At 42.2% G+C, this 21,856-nt stretch overlaps 2 protein-coding genes and 1 long non-coding RNA gene across 4 annotated transcripts in view; 1 reads left to right on the top strand and 2 right to left on the bottom strand.

Moving 5' to 3' along the window:
• Nucleotides 1-2,378: 2,378 nt before the first annotated feature.
• On the bottom strand, nucleotides 2,379-3,348 carry LOC116093569. Its single transcript, XR_004119751.1, has 2 exons — nucleotides 2,948-3,348; nucleotides 2,379-2,726 (listed from the first exon to the last, which is right to left on the bottom strand). It is a non-coding gene; the product is annotated as an uncharacterized LOC116093569 (long non-coding RNA).
• On the top strand, nucleotides 3,301-12,292 carry Ddx20 (DEAD-box helicase 20). Its single transcript, XM_031375085.1, has 12 exons — nucleotides 3,301-3,433; nucleotides 3,597-3,952; nucleotides 4,387-4,481; nucleotides 6,139-6,307; nucleotides 6,889-7,003; nucleotides 7,121-7,263; nucleotides 7,401-7,539; nucleotides 7,630-7,688; nucleotides 9,518-9,600; nucleotides 9,919-10,024; nucleotides 10,115-10,216; nucleotides 10,855-12,292. The coding sequence occupies exons 2-12, from the start codon at nucleotides 3,646-3,648 to the stop codon at nucleotides 12,015-12,017; spliced, it is 2,481 nt and encodes an 826-aa protein (XP_031230945.1). The 5' UTR covers nucleotides 3,301-3,433; nucleotides 3,597-3,645; the 3' UTR covers nucleotides 12,018-12,292.
• Nucleotides 12,293-16,249: 3,957 nt separating this feature from the next.
• Kcnd3 (potassium voltage-gated channel subfamily D member 3) overlaps nucleotides 16,250-21,856 on the bottom strand; it is a 218,978-nt gene continuing 213,371 nt past the window's right edge. For both annotated transcript variants that reach the window (XM_031375083.1, XM_031375084.1), the window contains one exon: nucleotides 16,250-21,226. In XM_031375083.1, coding sequence (XP_031230943.1) covers nucleotides 21,025-21,226 — 202 coding nt within the window. In that variant the 3' untranslated portion in view covers nucleotides 16,250-21,024. The remainder of the gene's footprint in view (nucleotides 21,227-21,856) is intronic.

Below are 21,856 nucleotides of genomic sequence, written 5' to 3'. Positions count from 1 at the left end.
AGGATAGTTTTAACTAAAATAGAATTATGTCATTTCCCCACTCCCTTTTTTACCTTCTAACTCCTCACAAATCCCCTCCCTCAAACTCTTCCACACCTCCCACTCTCAAATTGATAGCTTCCTATTAGTTACACACACACACATATGTATATGTGTATACAAATATGTAAGTATAGCTTGCTGAGTCTGTTTTTGTTGTTTGTATATGGTTTCAGGATTGACTACTTTGTATTGGATAACCAATATAAGTGCTCATCTCTGGGAGAGGTTCATTCCCCTCTCCCAGCTGTCCTTTTTCTAGGGATGGGACTTCGTGAGACAGACCCACTTCTGTATTAGACTTCTGTGTACTGATATTGGCACTGTTCTGGTCTTGTTTATGTAGTCATTTCTAGGGGATACTATTTCACAGTGGACTTCTTGATATTCTGGCTCTTATAATCTTTCTGCTGCTTCTGTCATGTTCCCTGAGCCACAAATGCAGGAGCTGTGCTGTAGATGTTTCCCCTGGGGCTGGGCTAATCCGCTGATCTCTGCTTTGTGTCCAGTTGTGGCTTCCCATGATGGACTCTATTTGTTCCTCTTCTTTTGTTATTTATAGGTAGACAGAGTTTCTCTGTGTAGCCCTGGCTGTCCTGGAACTTGCTCTGTAGACATGCTGACTTTGAGCTCAGAGATCTCCCTGCCTCCACCTCCTGAGTGCTGGGATTAAAGGCGCGTATCACCATCATCCTGCTAAGAGAAGCTTCTTTAATAAGGCTACACTTGCCTGTGAGTTTAAGAATAATATTTAGAAGTGTAGTTAGGAATTATGCTGGTCTAGCAATGGGGTATTAGAAGGTTTTCTTGTAAGATCCATGACCTCACTAGCCCCAGGAAGTCAGGCTAGGTTTCTAGTACCAGGTGTGGTTCTGCTCCTGTTGATTGGGTCTTCAGTCCAGTCAGACAGCTTGAGTTACCACAGTGATGTGAGTGCCACTATTGTGTCATTATGGATGTCTTGCCATAATGCTGTTGTCACTCATAAGTATGTCAGATGGGTGAGTGTCTTAGGTTTTTAACTGTAAAATGGAGATGGTAGTATCTATCTCTTGAAGTTGTGAGCTCCTCACGGAATGTGAGTTTAATAAATGCTAGCTGTCACCACAGCCATCATCATCATGTCCATCTCATTTATCCCCATCAGAATCATCCTCCACCAACATTAACCACACTGTCGTCTCCTTTCTTTCTTTCGCTGTTCTATTTGCTTTGCTTCTCTGTCTGCAGAGCATCCCACTAGAAGAACTTCATGGCTCATGTTTATAGGACCCCATTTCTCTGTTTTTCTCTTTGGGATTATAATTCTGAAGCACAGGGCACAGATTGGAATACCTGAAGACACAGCAAAGATCCTTTAAAAGACGTTATTTGTTGCTTACTACCCCACTATAACTTTATCCTTTTTCTACCTTAAAAAAGCTTGTTTCTAATGATTCTATAAACATAAGTGGGAAAATATCTTGAAAAGAGAAATATAATGGTTAGTATTACCTGTTCACTTGACAGGATCTAGAGTTACCTGGAGATGGGTCTTGGACCAGGCCCTGGGTGATCATCTCTGTTAGGTTAACTGAAGTGGGAAGACATCTTAATGTGGGCAGGACCATTCTCTGGAAGAGGATCCTGGCATATATAAAGTGAAGAAAGCATCACACCAGCAACCATTCACTGTTCCCTGCTTCCTGAAAGTGGATGTAATGTGAACAGTTGCTTTAAGCTCCTACTGCCTTGACTTTCCCACCATAATGGACTGGATCTTGAACCATGGTCCAGAAAACCAAAACCAAAACCCTTTTCCCTAAAGTTGCTTTTGTCACAGCAACAGGAAAAGAAACTGAGAGGAAGGAAGATGTGAGGAATGAGTTTTACTCTTTACCTGGGAATGTGGTTAAACAGTAAAGTGTTTGCCTAGTATGCCAACATCATGGGTTCAACTCTTAGGAAAAAGAAAGGTAAAGGAAGTCATTTCCATGCCTCTGAGGTTTGTGGTCTGGACAGCGAAGTCAATCTAGAAGGGTTGCAATAGTTAGACTGACTAGAAGACGGGAGGGTAGATACTATGAAGATTCAAAGGAGTGGATGAAACATTTGGAGGCAAAATAATTTGCCAGTAATTTGTTAGAAAGAGGGTGAGGGCAAAGCAAAAAGGAATTCTCAGATTTGTCATTTGTGGATTAGGTGGGCGAAAGATGTGGACAACTAAGAGGAAGTTTGAGATCTTTAGTTCTTCCTTCATTCAGATAGTGGGTGCTTGCTTAGTGCTTTGTTAATTTCTCAGCAAACATGTCTTAGTTAGGGTTTCCATTGCTGTAAAGAGACACCATGACCAAGGGAACTCTTTTAAAGGGCATTTATTGGGGTTGGTTTACAGGTTCTGAGGCTCAGTCCATCATCATCAATGAGAAAAGTAATAAAGATATGTTTAAATTTGGAAGCACGACTAAAGCTTTGTTCTAAGAGCTCTTTCAAAAACCAGTATTGTTTAGTAAGTGTCAGATTATGTTTCTCCTACCAGAGACAGAAGGAAACAAATCAGATAGCTTTCTGTCCTCCTGGTAAGTGGGGGACACAATAAACATTTTAGATAGTTGTATCATCAAGAAACTGACCAGGTATGGTGGCACACATCTGTCATCTCAGTAGTTGAAAAGTAGAGCCAGGACGATTTCCAATTCGAGGCCAGCCTGAACGGCATAAGGAGACTCTGATTTAGAAAATAAACAAACAAACACCAACTAACTAAGCTAAGCTAAGCAAATAATCAAACAAGGGGATAGTGGTGGGAATGGCAAAGGCCAGGAAGCAGTGAGGATGGAAGCGACTTAAGATTTCAAGAAAGGCCTCTTTGACAGGGTGACACAAGAGAGGGCCTAGAGGAAGGGAAAATGGTGTGCTAGCTGCCCACCGGAGAACGGGAGGAAGCGCACACACAAAAGATCCGTGGAACCCGAGACGTCTCTTAGCCTAGGGTTCCGAGAGAGCGATCAAGCAGAGCTTAGGAGTTGGCACCCAGCTCAGACTTCCACTTAAATACTCGGAGACTCCGGTCACGCGCCCCGGGGCGCCGGCGTGACCGGGCTGTGCTCGCGCGCTAAAAGCTCGCTACGCTGGGTTCCCGGGCGCTGTCTGTGAGCACGAAGGGACCGTGGGAAAAGGGTACGGAGAGCGAAGGCTTCGGCGTGGCTGCAGCCCAGCTCGACCCAGGGAGCCGACCCCAGCCCGGGCGGCGACTGACGCGCGCTGCGTCACAAAGCGCGCCGTGGGGCGCTCGAGGCTGGAGCGGCGCCGCGCGGCCGGTCCTTCAGAGCCGCGGGAGGCGGGCGGCGGGCGGCGGGCGGCGCCCACCGAGGGCACGCGACGCCCTCTGCAGGCCGCAGGCGGCAACACACCGGTAGCCTAATTTTCCCTCGCTCTTCCCGCCTCTCCCCTCCCCCCGCCCCCAGGCTCAGCGTCAGCCTCCGACTTCCGTTCTTTCCCTCCACTTCCAGGTGTGTCCGTGTCTCCTGGGGGTGGGGGGAAACTGCCAATAAAGTTTTTCTCCTTCTCGCTCCCAGGAGCCCCGCCTCAACTCCAAATATCGCGAGATCTGGAGGCGCGGCTACCATGGCGGCGGCGGCGGCGTTTGAAGCCCCAGCGGCCTTGACAACCTCCGAGTCCGCTATGGCTGCGGAGCGTGCGGCCGCGCCGGTCCAGGCTGCGGAGCCGACTCCGGCCTCCCCGTGGAACCTGCGGACCGCTCACGACGTCGGCGGGCCGCGCACACGTACGGGGGACGTGGTGCTGGCGGAGCCCGCGGATTTCGAGTCGCTGCTGCTGTCGCGGCCGGTGCTGGAGGGACTGCGGGCGGCCGGCTTCGAGAGACCCTCTCCCGTGCAGCTCAAGGCCATCCCTCTGGGGCGCTGCGGGCTCGGTGAGGACCAGGGCGGGCCGGGGAACCGGGCGGCTTGGGGCCGGGGAACCCGGCGGCGTGGGGCGGACGCGGAGCTCCGCGCCATTGCGGGGCTGAGCCAGGCTCTTGGCGCGCCATTGAATTTGAAGGTAAGACTTCCTAGCATGGAGTCTTAAGTTGGAGAAGATCAGCGGTAGAGAGAGATTCAGGGGTAGGGGGCTGGAGAAGTAGCTCGGTAGTTAAGAGATTGAGGTATCAAGCACGCCTCCAGGGCGTTTGAGAGACAACTGAAAATACAGGTGGCAACTAGGTGTCGCATGGAGAGAGCCTGTTCATTTCTCTTTTCCCGCGTTTGATATCTGGTATCTGGTGGCGTCAGTGAATCTAGGTAATGATTGTGTGTGTGTATGTGTATATAATAAATTATTATATATATCGTTCTTTTTCCTCCCCAGATTTGATTGTTCAAGCTAAGTCTGGCACTGGAAAAACTTGTGTATTCTCCACCATTGCCCTGGACTCTCTTATTCTTGAAAACTATAGTACTCAGGTGAGTTTAACTCAGGATCCGGAAGGGTGTGTGTGTAGCTCGTGGACTCTATTGAGAGCCGTGAAAAACCAGTGACTCCTCCAGATAGTGAATGTTTGATGAAAGGGGCACCAGAGCACATGAAAGTTACAGAAGTAAACTTAGAGGGTGAGTTGTAAAACATTGGTGAGTTGTGGCCAAGAATATCGTCAGTATTTTAAATTTTGGAGTTTTCTGTTGTAAGTACATCTTGACCATTTGTCAGTTGGAATCATACAGTTAAAAGTCCGTTTACTTTCTGACTAGGTTGGGGTTAGACATAGAAGGTAGACTTCTGGGTTATATACTATGTAGGCTATGGCAGAAATTTCAGGTGGTTCTTAAAGCCTTGTGTATGGGTTGTATTGATCTCTCATTTTCTAGGTTGCCTTGGAATGGTTTTAAGATTGTCCTACTCAAATTAGATTTGGGTTTGGGGGGATGATTCTTTAAAAAGCTTTGTTTAGCGAGTGTTACATATGACTACTATACTAGTATTCACACTAGAATAGGCACTATACTGGTATAGTCATACTATACTAGGCACTGAGGATTAAACAGTGAATTAGATGTGACCCTAACACTGTCCCAGCACTTGGGAGGCAGAGGCAGGCAGATCTGCAGAGAGTTCAAGGACAGCTAGAGCTACAAAGAGAAACTGCCTCGAAACAACAACAGAGAACATGGGTCTCTTTGCTGTTCTTCATGTATATCCTGCTGCTTTTGAATTTGCCTTTTGTCTTCTTGAAGCATTCGTGTGTCCCACAGCTAGCTCTATGCTATATATTTAGGTTTCTTCTCAAATGTTACTTCCTTATGGGGCTCTTTAAATGTTTGTTTGAGGTAGGCACACTCGGAATAGTCATAGCTAGCCTGAAACCTAGACCAATCTTCAACTTGAGGCAATCCTATTTCAGCTTCCAGGGCAGTAGAATCACCTGTGCATGCCAACACTCTCCATTCAGAAGGGCTTTCTGATTACCTCATTTAAAACGACTTCCCTGGGGGCTGGAGAGATGACTTAGCGGTTAAGAGCACTGACTGCTCTTCTGGAGGTCCTGAGTTCAAATCCCAGCAACCACATGGTGGCTCACAACCATCTGTAATGGGATCTGATGACCTCTTCTGGTGTGTCTAAAGAGAGCAATGGTGTACTCACATTAAAAAACAAAACAAAACAAAACAAACAAAACAACTCCCCTTGTCAGGTCTTTCTCTTTTCTCTACTTGATATAAATATAAAAGAAATACTTTTTATTATGTGCTATTATATGTATATACATATAATGTATGTATGTATTAAAAAAAGACAACAAAAACCCTGGTTTTGTTTGTTTGTTTGTTTGTTTTTGAGGCAGGGTTTCTGTCCTGGGAACTCAGCTTTGTATACCATCCTGGCCTGGGACTAATAGAGATCCAGAGTGCCTCTGCTTCTCAAGTCCAGGGATCATAGGCGTGCACCACCATGCCCGGTCTAGTAGGTTCTTAATTGTTAACTGAATAAGTAAATGGGGTGTTTTCTCTTGTCTTAAAAGTTATCTCTTAAAGTGAAAAGTAGTATATCACAACGAATGAATGAAAGTATCACTCAAATGTATTCCTCTGACTCGTTAAAATAATGTTTTGCAATTTATTTTAGATTTTGATACTGGCTCCCACAAGAGAAATTGCTGTCCAGATACACTCTGTTATCACAGCCATTGGAATAAAAATGGAAGGGTTAGAATGTCATGTCTTTATTGGAGGGACTCCATTATCGCAAGACAAAAGTAGACTTAAAAAGTGTCATATTGCTGTTGGATCTCCTGGTAAGTCACTAATACTTATTGGAAGCCGAAGTTCTTGAAGGATAAAACAGTGAGTATGCCAAAATTCCAATGGGAATTTTGATGGTGGGGATAATTGTTCAGCATAAATGAAGAATTAGACCAGAGAGACACATGGCTGGGTTGTCAACAGAATCTGTTCATCTCCATTTTGAAGAGTGTTGGAGAATACACATGAGGTAGGCTTCTGAGACCTGAAGTGACTTTAAGAAGCCTGTTTAAGCCATGGGTTGAGGTTTCTTTTGTTGTTCTCTCTGGTTATTTGCTCATAAATCACTCAGAACCAGAATCTATGGTTCAGTGCCAGAGCATTCAAGTATTTTGATAGCAAAATAATGTTTGTTTCCCATATTTATTGGTGAGGAAAAGGGAGGGGAAAAAAGACTGGATTCAGACAAGATGAGAAGTTAAGCTTACTAAGATCATGAAGTAGTCTGTGATGGTACGCTGTAAGGAAACTGAGCAGTGTAACCTGTGGATAAATAGAGTAAGGCATTCCTGAGGTTTGTACATACTTGATACATCATAAATATTTCAGGCTTTGTTGTTTTCCTCCCATATAGGTAGAATTAAACAACTCATAGAACTTGACTACCTTAATCCCGGCAGTATCCGTCTCTTTATTCTTGACGAAGCAGATAAGCTTTTAGAAGAAGGCAGTTTCCAGGAGCAAATAAAGTAAGAAAACTAACCTGAATACAAAAATGTTGCACCAAAGCATTTGTCTTTAGCTTTTCCAGGTAGTGTTTGCTCTCTGCGTAGTTTTCATGGGTATGCTTTCCTGTATTTTTACAGTTGGATTTACTCCTCTTTACCTGCGAGTAAACAGATGTTGGCAGTATCTGCTACTTACCCTGAAATTTTGGCTAATGCTTTGACAAGGTACATGAGAGATCCCACTTTTGTAAGATTGAATCCCAGTGATCCAAGTCTCATAGGTATGTATAGATTTTACATTATTAGTGTGTGATGTCCTGGAGCTTTCCCTTGTCTAGTTGACTATTTCCATGTTATAGTTGCTATTTGAATTTATTGGATGTGTTTGTTTTAACTGGGACTCCTGACTTTTTCTTAGGTTTGAAGCAGTACTACCAAGTTGTCAATTCTTATCCTTTGGCTCATAAGATTTTTGAGGAAAAGACTCAGCACTTACAGGAACTTTTTAGTAAAGTCCCGTTTAATCAAGCCTTGGTGTTTTCTAATTTGCACAGCAGGTAATATAACTTAATGTTGGAAACTTAAAAATCTAAGGAGTAGGCGTGGGGCAGTAGTTGAAGGTTGTAAGTCTTTCCCTTCTTTTGTAGAGCTCAACATTTGGCTGACATCCTTTCTTCTAAAGGTTTTCCTACTGAATGCATCTCAGGCAAGTTCCACACTGTGCTTGGGTTTAATGTACTACCTTGAAGCCCTCCATGTCAAGAGAGAAAAACATACACCTCTCAGGTTGTTTCCAGAGTGTGAGGTTTTCCCTTTTTTTGTGTGCATGTTTTGTTGGTGTATAGTAACAATTTAGAAAATCAGTGATCAGAAATACTTAAATTTTTAATTGAAATCTCAATGAGTTATATTTGCAAAGAACTTAATACTATAAACTTTATCTTCATTGTCTTGATATTATGTTTCTTCAGTATAATCAAATCATTATTAAAATGCTAAAAAATTAAGGTGTCACCACAGGTGTTGTATGTCCTCTATAGGCAGAGATAGGAAGGTCATGAGTTTAAGGCCATATGTGCATATGTTACGTTTTAGGTCAGTATAGGCGTCTTAGAAAACAAACATGCTAAGACTAGCTAAGTTTGACCTATCTTCTCTGCTCCCCTACCATCAGACATGGCCTTTTATATATATAAAGTACTTTCCTACTGAGCTATACCTCCCACCCATGAATCGACTTAATGATCTGTGGAAGGCAAAAGTGACTCACTTCATCCATAGAGTTTATTAATTGCTGGATTAATAGAAAAGATTTAAAGGAATTTTTGGTCAGTGAGATCTTTTGTTTTTTTTTTTTTGGTATTTTCAAGACAGGGTTTCTCTGTATAGCTCTGGCTGTGCTTGAACTCACTCTGTAGACCAGGCTGGCCTCGAACTCAGAAATCCACCTGCCTCTGCCTCCCAAGTGCTGGGATTAAAGGCATGCACCACTACCGCCCGTCTGAGATCTTTTGTTTTATATGTCATATAAAACTAACTTGTTAGTTGGAACAACTATGCTCAGTATTAGGGAGACTATTTCTTTTTTTTTTGCTTTTTGTTTTTTTATTATTAAGATGACACTGTAGCTGTCAGACACACCAGGAGAGGACATCGTATCCCCATTACAGATGGTTGTAAGCTATCATGTGGTTGCTCAGGACCTCTGGAATAGCAGTCAGCCCAGGTCATTTCTCCAGCCTAAGACTATGTCTTAATGGGCTGATAGCTTAACTCTGGGTCACATTTCAAAACCAGAGTTGTGGGTTGTGGAAGGGATTCAGTGTTAAAAGCCTTCCCTGTGCAATCCTGTGCACAGGAATTTGGGTCTCACTACCCATGTGACAAGTCAATTAGTATTCTTGCTCCTGGGGATCTGATGCCCTCTCCTGGCCTCTGTGTGTATAGGCACATTCATCTGCATACACTCAGACACAGAGACAGAAGCACACACAGACTCACAGATCTTAAAAACAAGGTTTGTAAATAGTTGGGAGGACCATTTACTGTCAGATACAAAGACACAAGCACATACAGAAATCTTACAAATCTCACAAATCTTAAAGAATTGTAAAGAGTTGGAAAGAACATTTTTTCCTCTAAGTATTTGTTGTTAGACTTTGCAATGTTGCCGTTTAAAAATGATTTTTGATTTTCAAATTGATAGCTTAAATCATACTTTGAAAAATATTGACTTTAGTTTTAGCACTCATATTTGCACACAACAATTAAATAACTGGTTGGTGTATTTCTTTAAAACATTAAGACTGGGAATTATGATTCTTGCTTATTGTGGATTTGATAAATATATCTTAGCTTAAGTTTTTGTTGATGTTTTTGAGATGGAATCCTACAGAGTCTAGGCTGGCCTTGAACTCTGGCTTTTCCTACCTCAACCTCTTAAATGTTAGGATGACAGATAGCAAGTGTGTGCCACCATTCCTGGCTTGCTTAGATGTTTTAAAGTAACTTCTTTTGGGGTTGGGGTCTTTTTAGGTAACATGAATCAGAATCAGCGCCTTGATGCTATGGCTAAACTGAAGCAGTTTCATTGCAGAGTCCTCATTTCTACAGATTTGGTAAAGCTCATGCTTGGTTTGGGTGACTGTTGGCTTGGCATGTATTGTTATCAGATTGCTGTCCTGTTTCATGTAGGTACCTAACAGGTACCCGAGGTTAAAGTTATCTTTCTAGTTCTGGGGAAAAGTGCTTTCTTAAACATGTGTTTAATATTTGCTTTGAAATAGGTTTAGTCCTACTTACTCACTAGAAATAGGTTTCTTTTTCCTTGGAATCCTAAGTATTTGCTCATTTTAAATTTGACTTTTGGTTATATCAGAAGAGCATAGTGTGCATTGGTAGCCATGCTATAATTAATACAAACAATTGTCTTCAAGACTTCTCGTGGGATTGACGCGGAGAAGGTGAATCTAGTTGTAAATCTGGATGTGCCCTTAGACTGGGAGACTTACATGCATCGCATTGGCAGAGCTGGCCGTTTTGGTAAGGAACAAGGAAGTTTAGACTGATGTGAAGGGTACTTGGACAGTCGTCTCTGTGGAAATGGGTTCCGACGTCATTGCTTGCTCTTAGGTACGTTGGGGCTGACAGTGACCTACTGTTGCAGAGGGGAGGAAGAAAATATGATGATGAAGATTGCCCAGAAATGCAATATCAACCTTCTCCCTTTACCAGGTATGTGTTTGTTTCCTTTGGCATTCTTTTACTATCATATTTATTATTGCTTTATTATTGCTTATTTATTTTGAGGCAGGGTCTCTTTATGTAGCTATGGCTGACCTAGAACCCACTATGTTGACCAGGTTGGCCTTGAACTCACAGAGATCTGCCTCTGTCTCCCGAGTGCTGGGATTAAAGGTGTACATCACCATGCCCATTAGTCAAAAGTTTTGACATTCTTGTAGTTGTAGTGATGATATAGGCATAATAAAAATAACATTGTGTCTACTGTATATGTTCATTAATTCTTACTGCAAACCTGTGAGGTACACAGTATTGCTGATCTGTGTCTTGTAGATTAGGACATTTGGGCATACCTTAACATGTAGGTTAAGTAAAAGTATTAACAACTGCTAAATAGATATTTCAAGCTAACTGCTTGACACATGAAAAATATTCGACGGTTTAGTTATAGGCTTTGCAGTTTTATTTTATTTTTGAGACAGTCTCACTATGTAGCCTTGCCCGACCTGGTATATGATATGTAGACCACACTGGCTTCTAACTCACAAAGATTCACCTACCTCTAGTGCTGGGATTAAAGGTGTGTACCACCATGCCTGGGGTGAGAATGTCCTATTCTTTTTATATAGATCCTATTCCTCCTGGCCTGATGGAAGAATGCTTGGATTGGGATGTGGAAGTTAAAGCTGCCATGCATACTTATAGCTCACCAACTGTATCTACCCAGTCCCCCAAAAAGCAAGTTCAAAAACTAGAGAGAGCCTTCCAGTCTCAGAGAACTCCTGGTAACCAAATACCTTCCTCTAGAAATACTTGTGTATCTACACTATCAGCCAAATCAAAGCATAGCAAACAAAAGCCTCCTGTGAAAAGCCACTCAGAGTGTGGAATCATAGAAAAGGCAGCTGCATCACAAGAGCTGGGCTGTACCACACATCTGGAAGAGCAAGTTAAAAATTCTGTTCAGACCTCTGTTGCGGACTCCTCCAGTAACAGCCAGCATCAGGCCAAAGATACCTCACCTGGCTCACTCCCTAAAATTCCTTGTCTGTCTTCTTTTAAAGTTCATCAGCCACGTACTTTGACTTTTGCAGAACTGGTAGAAGATTATGAGCACTATATTAAAGAGGGGTTAGAGAAACCTGTGGAAATTATCCGGCACTACACAGGACCTGAGGCTCAGACTGGGAATCCTCAGAATGGCTTTGTGAGAGGTAGAGTTTCTGAAGATAGAGCCCAGATGTTGGTGAGTAGTAGCCAGTCTGGAGACTCGGAGAGTGACAGCGATTCTTGCAGCTCAAGGACTTCTTCCCAGAGCAAAGGCAATAAGTCTTACTTGGAAGGCTCTTCAGACACTCCGTTGAAAGACTCTGAATGTACTCCTGTAGGTGGCCCTCTCTCTTTGGAACAAGTTCAGAATGGAAATGATAACCCAACTCAAGTGGAGTATCAAGAATCCCCTGAAACCCAGGTAAAGGCAAGGCATAAAGAAGGAGCTAACCACAGGTCTAAGCAAAGTCGGAGAAACCCGCCACGGCGCTCCTCTTACCGAGTACAGACAGAGCCCCAGGAAGAGGGTTGGTATGACTGTCACAGGGAAGCAAATGTGAGTTTTTCTGATACCTACCAGGATTATGAGGAGTACTGGAGAGCATATTACAGGGCATGGCAAGAGTATTATGCGGCTGCTTCCCATTCATACTACTGGAATGCTCAGAGACATCCAAGTTGGATGGCTGCCTATCATATGAATACAGTTTATCTGCAAGAGATGATGCGTGGTAACCAATGAGGTTAGCATGTGCCTGAGACTACTGACTGTCAACAGATAATTGGATATGCATTCTTCACCTAGAACAAGTGGGGTTTGGTGGCATTTTGGAGGAACTTGAGAGGACTTGAGGCTTTCTACTGGGACACAACTATTTTTCAGATTATTTTTAGAACTTGGATCTAAAGACCCCCAAGGTGCCACTTCATGTAGGCTGTTCCCAAAAGAAATCTTTAAAAAGGTGACTTATGCCACTCGTTATTTAAAAAACAAAATAAAAACAGTTAAAATTTGAATTTAATGTCAGTTTATTCTGTCGAGTTTCTTACAAAAGAATTGCACTACATTTTCTTTTAAAAAAAAGATTTATTTATTATGTATAGAGCATTCTACCTGTATGTATGCCTGCAGGCCAGAAGAGGGCACCAGATCTCATTATAGTTAGGAGCCACCATATGATTGCTGGGAATTGAACTTTGCTCTAGAAGAGCAGCCAGTGCTGTTAACCTCTGAGCCATGTCTCCAGGACTTGTATTACATTTTCTATACTGCTGCATTCTTGTGGAAATTTTATTATGGTAGATCTTTGATGTTTAGGCAGGAAGGAATTTTTTAATGTTCTCTGCTTCCAGTGGTACTTCTTTTAGCCATGAAAACAGGTTTAGGTAAATGTGCTGAATGCTTTCTGTTCATCCTGAGGAAGCTTGAAGATGCCCACATTTCACTGGGTTAAGTAGGTCAGCGTTGTCTGTGACTACCTTCTACTTATGAAAGGGGCAGCTTATCCTCTTGTATCTTGGGTTCTAAACCTTTTAGAAGTTATAGATAGGTTGACTCCAGAAAATTTCTCATTCCTTAGTGGAATTGTGAACAGAATTTCAAAGGGCCCATAGGTTCTCAGAAGTGTATCTATGCAGCCCTGGTTGAGACTTGACCTGGGCTGCATAGATGCAGACCTACTACTGTGCGGCTAGTAGAGTAATGGAAGTTTCTAGTGTTCAGTGTTTGATGAGAGATGAGTTCATTCTGTTCCTACTCTTCCCATAGTATGTCCTAACCTTGTTAATCTGTGTTAGAATTTTCCTTTTTTCCTTGAATACTAGGATCTAAGAAGATCTACCATTTTTCTGAGATGGTAGTATCTAAAATTATGATTTAGAAAAGTTATAATTAGAGGCTAAGTGTTCTTCTGTCACTAAACTTTTCAGTCTTGGATCTTGCTGTGAACTGGCATTTAGGTAAGAGAATCCCTTATATATTGAGCAGTCTATTCATTTTAAAACAAGTTCTTCACTGTGTACGTACTTAGCAGTATAGATTCTTTATCCTAATGTCAACAAATACCCATGGCCATTGTCATTTAATATGGAATGTCCCTAGGATATTTATAGCCTTAAACTTAAGCTTGGATTTCTGTGATTTGGTATGGTCACATATGGACATACCAATAGTATACACGTATTGTGAAATTACATGAAATAATTTAGCAAACCTAGATTAGGTCCAATGTATTACTAAGATTTAGAGATTTTAATTGCACACTTAAATAAGGTCCTGTCATTACTATGTAATTGAACTTAACCTCTTTCTACTTGTTCCCCCCACATCAGAGTCAACTTCACAGTTTGTCATTGCTAGGGGATTTTAATTAGGGTACTACAGCATCTTAATTAGGGATGAGCTACCCTTTAGACTTGAAATTAATTGAATTCTCTCTAGGTTTGTTTGGTGTTTGCTCCTCCTCCTCTTTTTTCTTTTGCTAGAAAATTTAGTTACTCCAAAGAATAATTTACATTCTAGAGTTATCCAAAGAAGCAGGTTTCTCCAAGGTTTCTCTCCATGTTAACAATGAATGCCTAGTTCAAGCTTCATGTATGTATGTACAGGGCCGAAGGGAGCTGGTGGTTAGCATACTTGCCACCAAGCATGTGGCAGCAGAGTGAGCTCCACAGGAGAGAACTTCCTGCAAGTCCTTTTTGACTGCCAGGGACACGCTCTACCTCCCACACTGCATGGAATATAAAGCTCCCAAGTCCAGGTAGTAAGTATATGAATTAAAAGTTTAGACATGAGGCACTTTGAATCTGAGCATATGCATATTTATGAAGGGGCTGAGGAATTTAATTTCCATGGGTTGGGACCAAGGAAGTTGCAGCTGTTTCATTCCAGGTAGCAGTAGCTGCAGAGGTCAAAGGAGAGGACATTACTATTTGTGCATGGCTTACTGTGTGGGAGGAGCATCCCAGGAACTATCAGGCTAGGCATGTGTCCACATAATCTCTTCAGAACCATGGTTTACAGTAAAGTCAATTGAGAATTCTATCACGAGAAAAAAAATTGTCCGGGTTAAGACTTTACCTACGTGTAAACCTGGCACCAGTCATCTAACCTCTGAAAATCCAGCTTTCTCAATAAAATGAAACACTGGATTAGACTTGTAGGGTTCCTTGTAAGATTTACTTTTTATATGACTCATAATGAGAAAGTATTTTATGAGGGTAATTCAAATCTGTAAAGTCTTTATATAAATCAAGGTAATTTTTGAATTTTCAAAGTCTTCAGTCCATTCATTACCTGTAATCTGGCTAAGCTTGAATTAGGTGTTCATTATTACATAATGATCTTGGTGAAACCTTGGACTAGTTTCTTCTTTTCTTTCTTTAAATTTTTTTTTCTGTGTGTGTTTGTTTACTCATGCACCCTCGGAGGCTAGAAAAGGGTGTTGGATCCCTTGGAACTGAAATTCAAGACAATCAGCTGCCCAACATGGGTCCTCTGAAGAACAAGTGCTTTTAACCAGTGAGCTGTTGCTCCAGCTCTCTTCTGTGGATAAGTATGAGAGCATATGAGATCACAGGTTACTTCTTTAGTGACTTTCTTTTTTTAAAGTATATCTTAAAGATAAACTTCAATACCAGAATACTTAAAAAGTAACTGAAGAAGAACGATCTTACTGTGAGTCAAGTTTAAAATAAAAGAGTGACTTGGAAGAGAAGTTTTTGAGGGCTTTTTCCATTTCCCTTTAAATATAAAACAATCTCAAATTTTTATGACCATTATTGACACCTTTGCAAAAGACTTGTTTTATTGAGGCAGAATATGTTTATTTTGTATCTTTTGAGTAAGTGCATGTGTACTTCTTGATACTTAACGTTTAATGCTTTAAATATTTTGTTATGAGATGGGCATAAAGATGCATATGCCTTTAATCCTAGCACTCAAGAGGCAAAGGCAAGCTGATCTCTGAGTTCAAGGCCAGCCTGCTCTACATAGTGAGTTCAAGGACAGTTAGAGCTACATAGTAAGAAAAAAGTTTTATTCTATTTTAATTGTATGTGTGCTTGCATATCGTAGTGTATGGGTGGAGGTCAGAGGATATCAGAAATCAGTGTTTTCCTTCCATCTGTAAATCTGGAATCAACACTCAGCATCAAACCAAGGGCTTTATGCACTGAGCCATCTTCAGGGCCCACACTGAATGTTTTTTAATAAAGAATTGCTGACTGCACTCAGTTGCTGAATACAGTTTTGTGGGTCTTTAGTGACACCTAGTGGTTGGTAAGTGCTTAGTGCTTAGAATGAGTTTCATAGTTTACTTGGGCATACTGTTTCCCAAACCCTTTTACTATTTTCATTGGAATCTGGTGGTTGTGGAGAATGAAAAGGATTTAAGTTTGTGCAGTTGGATGGCAGAACATGAAATTGCTGCTTCTCTCACACCAACAGAATTGTTAGGTTTAAAGCAGAACTTCAAGATACTTAACCCTGCCTTATCCAACCCCTTGAAAATCTAGAAGGAAACTGAAGGGAAGATGTTAAAAAGTGACTGATATAAAGTAAAAGATACATGACTGAGCTGTGTTTCTGTTGCCTGTCAGATCTTGAGGGGGAGGGGGAAGAGGGAGGGGAGAGAGGTTGGTTTGAGACCTTGGTCTAGGTGGAACAAACACTAGAGGATATATGAAGACATCTTTGTTTAGTAACTGGTCCTTAAGAGAGAGCTGTAGACAAATTCAGTCTGGTGTTTTGCTGTTAAAACAGTGAACTTGCACAAGGCATGTAGGAAGGCAAGAAGCTCCAGGAAGTTGTAGTAGAGTTCCTTACATGGAAGGAGAGGGGGTGGGCTGGTTAGATGAGGCTGCTGCACCTAAGATTATATTCCTGCTCTAGCAGCCTAGAAAGCTGGCTGGTGTAAGGCAATACTTTCGGAAAGGAAAAAACTGGTGTTAGAAAAAAAATTGTCACTTGGAAGCTTGTGGCACATAGTTTGTTTAATCCAAATTGGATACATCAGGTACAGCAGTGGCACAGGACTCAATACTGTAAATGATATACATGTTATAACATTTGCACTACAGTTTCAAAAGAAGACAAGAAACTTAAGAGCTTTTTTCCCCACAGAAAGTTTTCACATTTGTCTTCCTGCAGTTTTTTATACAGTGTATTTCTTTGCCATTGTGATGTTGGTAAGCAAAGCCCAATAATTATACGAAAATAGAAAAGAACACACTTGATGTTTTCCACAGGAACATTAATGGGAGCGCATGACCTCTAAGGAAAACATTGGAATGTCTGGTTATCAAAAATATACCATCCCTCCCACCTCCCTGGTTTGTAAAATAGTCCATTGGTCCAAGGAGTCCCCTAGGACTTGGGTCTGTGCCCTGTACTGGCTAACATGTCATCAGCCAGCATAGTTTAAATAACCTGCTAAGATAAATGTCATTCCAACATTTGATGAGAAAACGTAGAATATCCTGAATAAAAAACAAGACCCACAAGGAACCCCTTTAAAAAGCCATTTCGTTTTTCAAAGCCACTTTCCATTGGTTCTAATGCTTTCATGATGCTGTCTGGGCTCCAAGTGTCATGGGTCATGACAATGGTTTTCCTTTATCCCATCATTTTAAAGCTTTGCAAGTAATGAGAATTCATTAGCAAATCAGGAAAAATAAAAGTTTCTCCCATTCCTCTTACGGTGGTTACCATGCTAGGCCAGCATGAAAGGGAAACTATTACTTCAAGTGAACAGTATTGGGATCCTTCTGCCTTACTTAGTTATCCTAGTAATTGAAGTGAGGGAGCCTGAATCATTAGAGTCCATTAACAATTTCAATCTAATGCTAGCTCAATTTCAGTCACTACTGCTATTTTTAAAAAGACAAGGAGAATGATCTAGGCATATAATGCTCCCAGGTACTTTCCCTCCCTGCTTTCTGACAAGAAGATAACATGGTCCTGAACTGCAGAGAAATCAAAACTGAATAAGCCTTCAGCAGCTCTGTATGTGACTTCTGTCAACGAGGAATCATCATTTACCACTTCCTTAACATCTGATCAAATTATGTGGTCATAAAATAATAATGTTCAACTGTTGAGACTATCTACTGGTCTTTTGAAAGAGGTTCTGTACAGTTAGTCCTGAGCTTAAGACTAGTTAGGAAAAATGGGAATGAGGAAGAAATAACGGTCTATTTCAGGAGGTCCTGATACTTCAGGAATGCTGCCTTCCCCTAATCAACACTCTTGAAATCCAGCTTTTAAAAATCTGAGCAAGCCTTCAAGCTAGGGAGCAGGACGTAGAAGTTACTCCCAGGACACACTAAGTCCTGGATCAAATCATAATTCTACCATTCTCTTGGCACGAAACCTTGAGTGAGGCACCCAGCTTCTTTGGGCCCATTTCTTTTCTCTGAGTCAGAAATTTACTAAGGTGACCTTTCCAGATGGTAGTGAGAAGCCATAGTATGCTTTGAAATGTCATTGTCCAAGCCTCCTCCTCATCGAGAAAGTCAAACATTTGCCCGAGAGGTCTTGGGCATTCCCTTGTTCATCTGCTTCTTACAGAACTGATCACCCACAGCTGGTTCTACACTAGAACTGGTGGCTTCAAAGTTTATAATTTACATTAGTACAGTCAGGTGATTTCCAAGAGCTATATATCAAGTTATGTTGACACTGACACATGAGTGTCTCCTTATGACATGGTATCTTTGATGGTTCTTCTCCAACATAGTAACTCTGTGAGGCAAATGGTGTGATGAAAACCCCCCAAACCAAACCAAACCAAACCCAGAAATACCAAGACCACATCAGACTAGTAGCCAAGAGTCTTGTGCTCTGATCCCTATTCTATCCTTAAATGACTGCACTGCCTTGAGGGAGTCAAGTTCTCTGGACCTCAGGTTTCTACACTGTAAAATGAATTAGATAGTCTTTAATCTTCTCTGCTATATTCAGTATACTTTCCAAGTTATTTCTGCTTATTATTTGAGTTTTTTTTTTTTGTCCTTTTGATACCTTCTCCCCCAGTGCTAAGGAAGGCCGAATGGAGTGGTGGAGTGGGGAATTTACTGATACCCTAACATGGTTTGAACACCATGAGTCATTGCACCAGAGAGCTATTGGTCTCCAGAAGAATCTGATGTCCTGGTTGTTTATTTACTAGCCGATGAGTCAGATTTACTGAGGTGATCCAGCACACGTTTACCCCTGTGCTTCCCCATGAATACCCTTTAGCAGATATGGCTGTGAGCTGTTTTCTTGAGTTGGTATCATTGAGCATAGGTGAGTTGGGTTCCTTATCTCTTGCCAAGACTAAAATGGGGGAATGAAAATGCAGACAGTCTAATGATTATTTTTAGGAACTGGCATGATATGGACTTTGGAAATGAAATAGAAACAACACAAGCATTCGGTTCACTGAAGTCAATAAAAGTGGAATTTGTGGGGGAACAGTTTTTAAAATGTATTCCTTTTCATGAGAACCATAATATGCTGTGTTGGTGCACTATCCAAGTGACATGGAGATCCTCTGTTGAAGCAGTCATTCTAACTCTAATGACTTGTTCTGAAATAGAATGGTGGTTTGTATGAGAATTCAAGTGTTCCTTTTCAACTCTTATCTTTATTCCACTCAGTTCTTAGAACTTACCATGCACCTAGACATTTCTTTGTTCCATGACCCATTCTTTCAAAAGGAAGATCCTTTTCTACTCCTTGGCTAATTAAATGTATGTATGACGTTACTAGATTGGAAGAACCACTCCATTCCTATGATAAGGAGAAATTCTGAGGCTGGATCTAGGAGAAAGGACTGTCAGGGGCCACTTAAGATGAAGACAGGGAGACAAACATGGAAAGAAGGGCCCCTTTCTTCTACCCTTCTAGCCACTTTCTGGCTTGGTACCACCTTAAAACTTCTGTGCCCCACGGCATACAGGGTCACTGGAGCTGGACTCAGGAAGCCCCATGAGTGCCCTCAGGTCGCTGGCTAGTTAAAACTCATCTAGATGGCTGTAGTGGGCAGAGAGGTTTTGACATGCAAATGAACAGCTTATCTTTATTTTAAACAGAGCTGTAGAATGGATAAATTCCTAAGCAACTCCTGTGCCTCAGATCCTAGGCTTCAGAGACTGCAGCAGAGTATTTGGGGTTGAGAAGGGCAGGAACAGGCTCGCCACTACCCTGAGGCTCACTTGCTCTGCTGTTAAGTGGTGAAAATGATCAGGAGGTTTCCAGAAACACTGTTCCAAGGCCCACTACTGTGCAAATAACTTGAACAAACGTATCCACATTTTCAAGAAGTAATCTCCACTCTCTCATTTTCGTGGAGGTCATCAGTGGTGCCTCCCATTAGCTATCTTCAGAGATGTGGGCTGAAGATGGCTCAGGCCTCAGGGCATCTTTCAGACCAGACAATGATCATCTAGAGTCTCTTGCTTGCTTTCTTGCTTTGAAACATCCTTCATGGGGTACTCAGGCTTAACCTTCACAACTTCTGTGTACGAACTGCCTTGGGTGGTAAGCCAGAGTCTCCTCCCATCTTCCTCACTTGAAGATGCTCATGGAGCCTCTTGGTGGAGCTCCGCATGGGCTTTGTGGTGGATCCTAAAGGAAGGTACATAACAAGGTGCTCTGGAGCTGTGGCAGCTTCTTGGTGCTTCTGTCTTCACTGGGGCATAGCCAGAAACAACTGCTTTCTGAGGTTGCTGATTTCATTTTCAAGACCCGGTGTGATAAATGTGACCACCACCCTGACCTAAACTGCAAAGGTAAGTGGTTCCAATCAAAATGGAAGTACCTCTATTCCTAATACAGACTTACCTCACCCTTAAACTTAGCCCACTTGGCTTCCTTTCTTTTCTGCTATTTGCTTTCACTCAGCCTGACTCCAGGCACAAGTCTGCAGCACTTGGCAGTGACAAGGAAGGATTTTCTGTCCATGGTGAGACAGATGGTTGGACACAGAAACAGCCAAGGTGAAGCAGATAGGTACAGAGACAAAGGAGACAGACCAACGGGGCAGAAGGTTTGCTGTGTGGTTGCTTGACAGTTCTGTGCAGGTCAGTTGGGCAGTGAGGGCCCGGTTAAGGGACCCTCACTCATCCAGGGAATGGGGAGAGAACTCAGCAGTAACTGACTTCGAGTCTAAAAGCTTTTGCTATAAAAGAAGAAAAATAAAAACCAACCTCACAAAATGCATTGTTTTGGTTTAAAGGTGTTGGGTCCATGGAGAAAAACATTTCACAAAAATCCATTGATGATTTTGTTTTCCACCTTTTCCCATGAATAAATATTATCCATTAAGATCCTTGAAAAAGGTGCTTAAATACACAGTGTTATATTTTCTTCCTGTTTGCATGTGATGACTTGGCCTCTGGGCTGCTCTTGGTCTTGTGTTTTCCTCACTGGGGTCTTCAGAAACAACTGTTATTTGGTCTGAGGTACCCCCAACCAGTCCCTGCCCAGGCAAGCAGCCTGCACCCCCTAGTGGCCAATCCCCTACCCACCCCCTCCCTTCCTCTGGCCCCAGTAAGATGCAATGTTACAGGGCTGAGTCCACATCAGCAATAGGAGCCTTGGATATCCTTTGCTGCTTCCTTTCCCTTTCCAGGTACAAGTCTCAGTGCTAGGGGTGCAATGGGGCGGCCAGAAATAGTGGGAGGGAGTGGTCCCAGTGGCCACCCACCAACATGCCAGCCCCCTTTACTCCCCACTTCCCCCTCAGGCGCTCTGTCCAGTGTGTTTACAAGGCAGAGACCTTGACAACATTGCTGGTTATGGAAGGAATGTTCGTGTTGGGGCCTGGGCTGGCAGGGGGTGGCCGACTTTCTCCCTCTGGGGTTAGAGCTGGGGGGGTGGGGATGCTGATGATGGCTGTGGTAATCTGGGATGTTTTGCAGTTTGGTCTCAGTCCGTCGTCTGCTTTCAAATTAAGGCTGGAGCGACTAGGATAGAAAAGAGTGAGTTGAAGATGGTTCCTGCTTGTGAGCACCCCAAATCTCCCTTGACTCCCACCATTATTTTTGCTCTATGCTCTTTCAAGGAACTCAATGGCCCTTGATCTCTCCCTTTAATAATCAGCTTATAATTGCCATTCTACCTACTATTAACAATTATTGAATCATGCAGATAGTACTTATTCCCAGCCCAGTGGACTTATCACTTGTGATGTTATGACACTTGCTTTTCCTGAATTCTCTCCAACTTATTTGGAAGTAATGAAGAATGGCTTAAATATAAACTTAGATGAGAAGGACAAGTCAGTTTGTGGTTCATAATCAGCCTGGGCTCAGCCATATATGTCACACAGCTGAGGAAAGTATTTTCGTAGGAAAATGACCATAGTCCATCTTTTCAATTTTTGATTTTTTTGAGTACCCCCTCCCCACTACTTAAACCCACTTTTGACCTACACTGCTACAGTATTATCTAATAGCCTATGAAGACCCTTGGATTAACTTTAATGCATGAGGAGAAAAGTGGGGGAGGAAGGCAGAGGGGCCCCATGCAGTAGATAAGGGGAGCCACTAGGGGACCCCGAGGTTCTAATGCTGAGATTGTTTAATTCTGGAAAG

Source organism: Mastomys coucha, unplaced genomic scaffold (genome assembly GCF_008632895.1).
Source record: "Mastomys coucha isolate ucsf_1 unplaced genomic scaffold, UCSF_Mcou_1 pScaffold16, whole genome shotgun sequence".
Lineage (NCBI taxonomy): Eukaryota > Metazoa > Chordata > Mammalia > Rodentia > Muridae > Mastomys > Mastomys coucha.
This window is presented reverse-complemented; position numbering and strand designations above follow the sequence as displayed.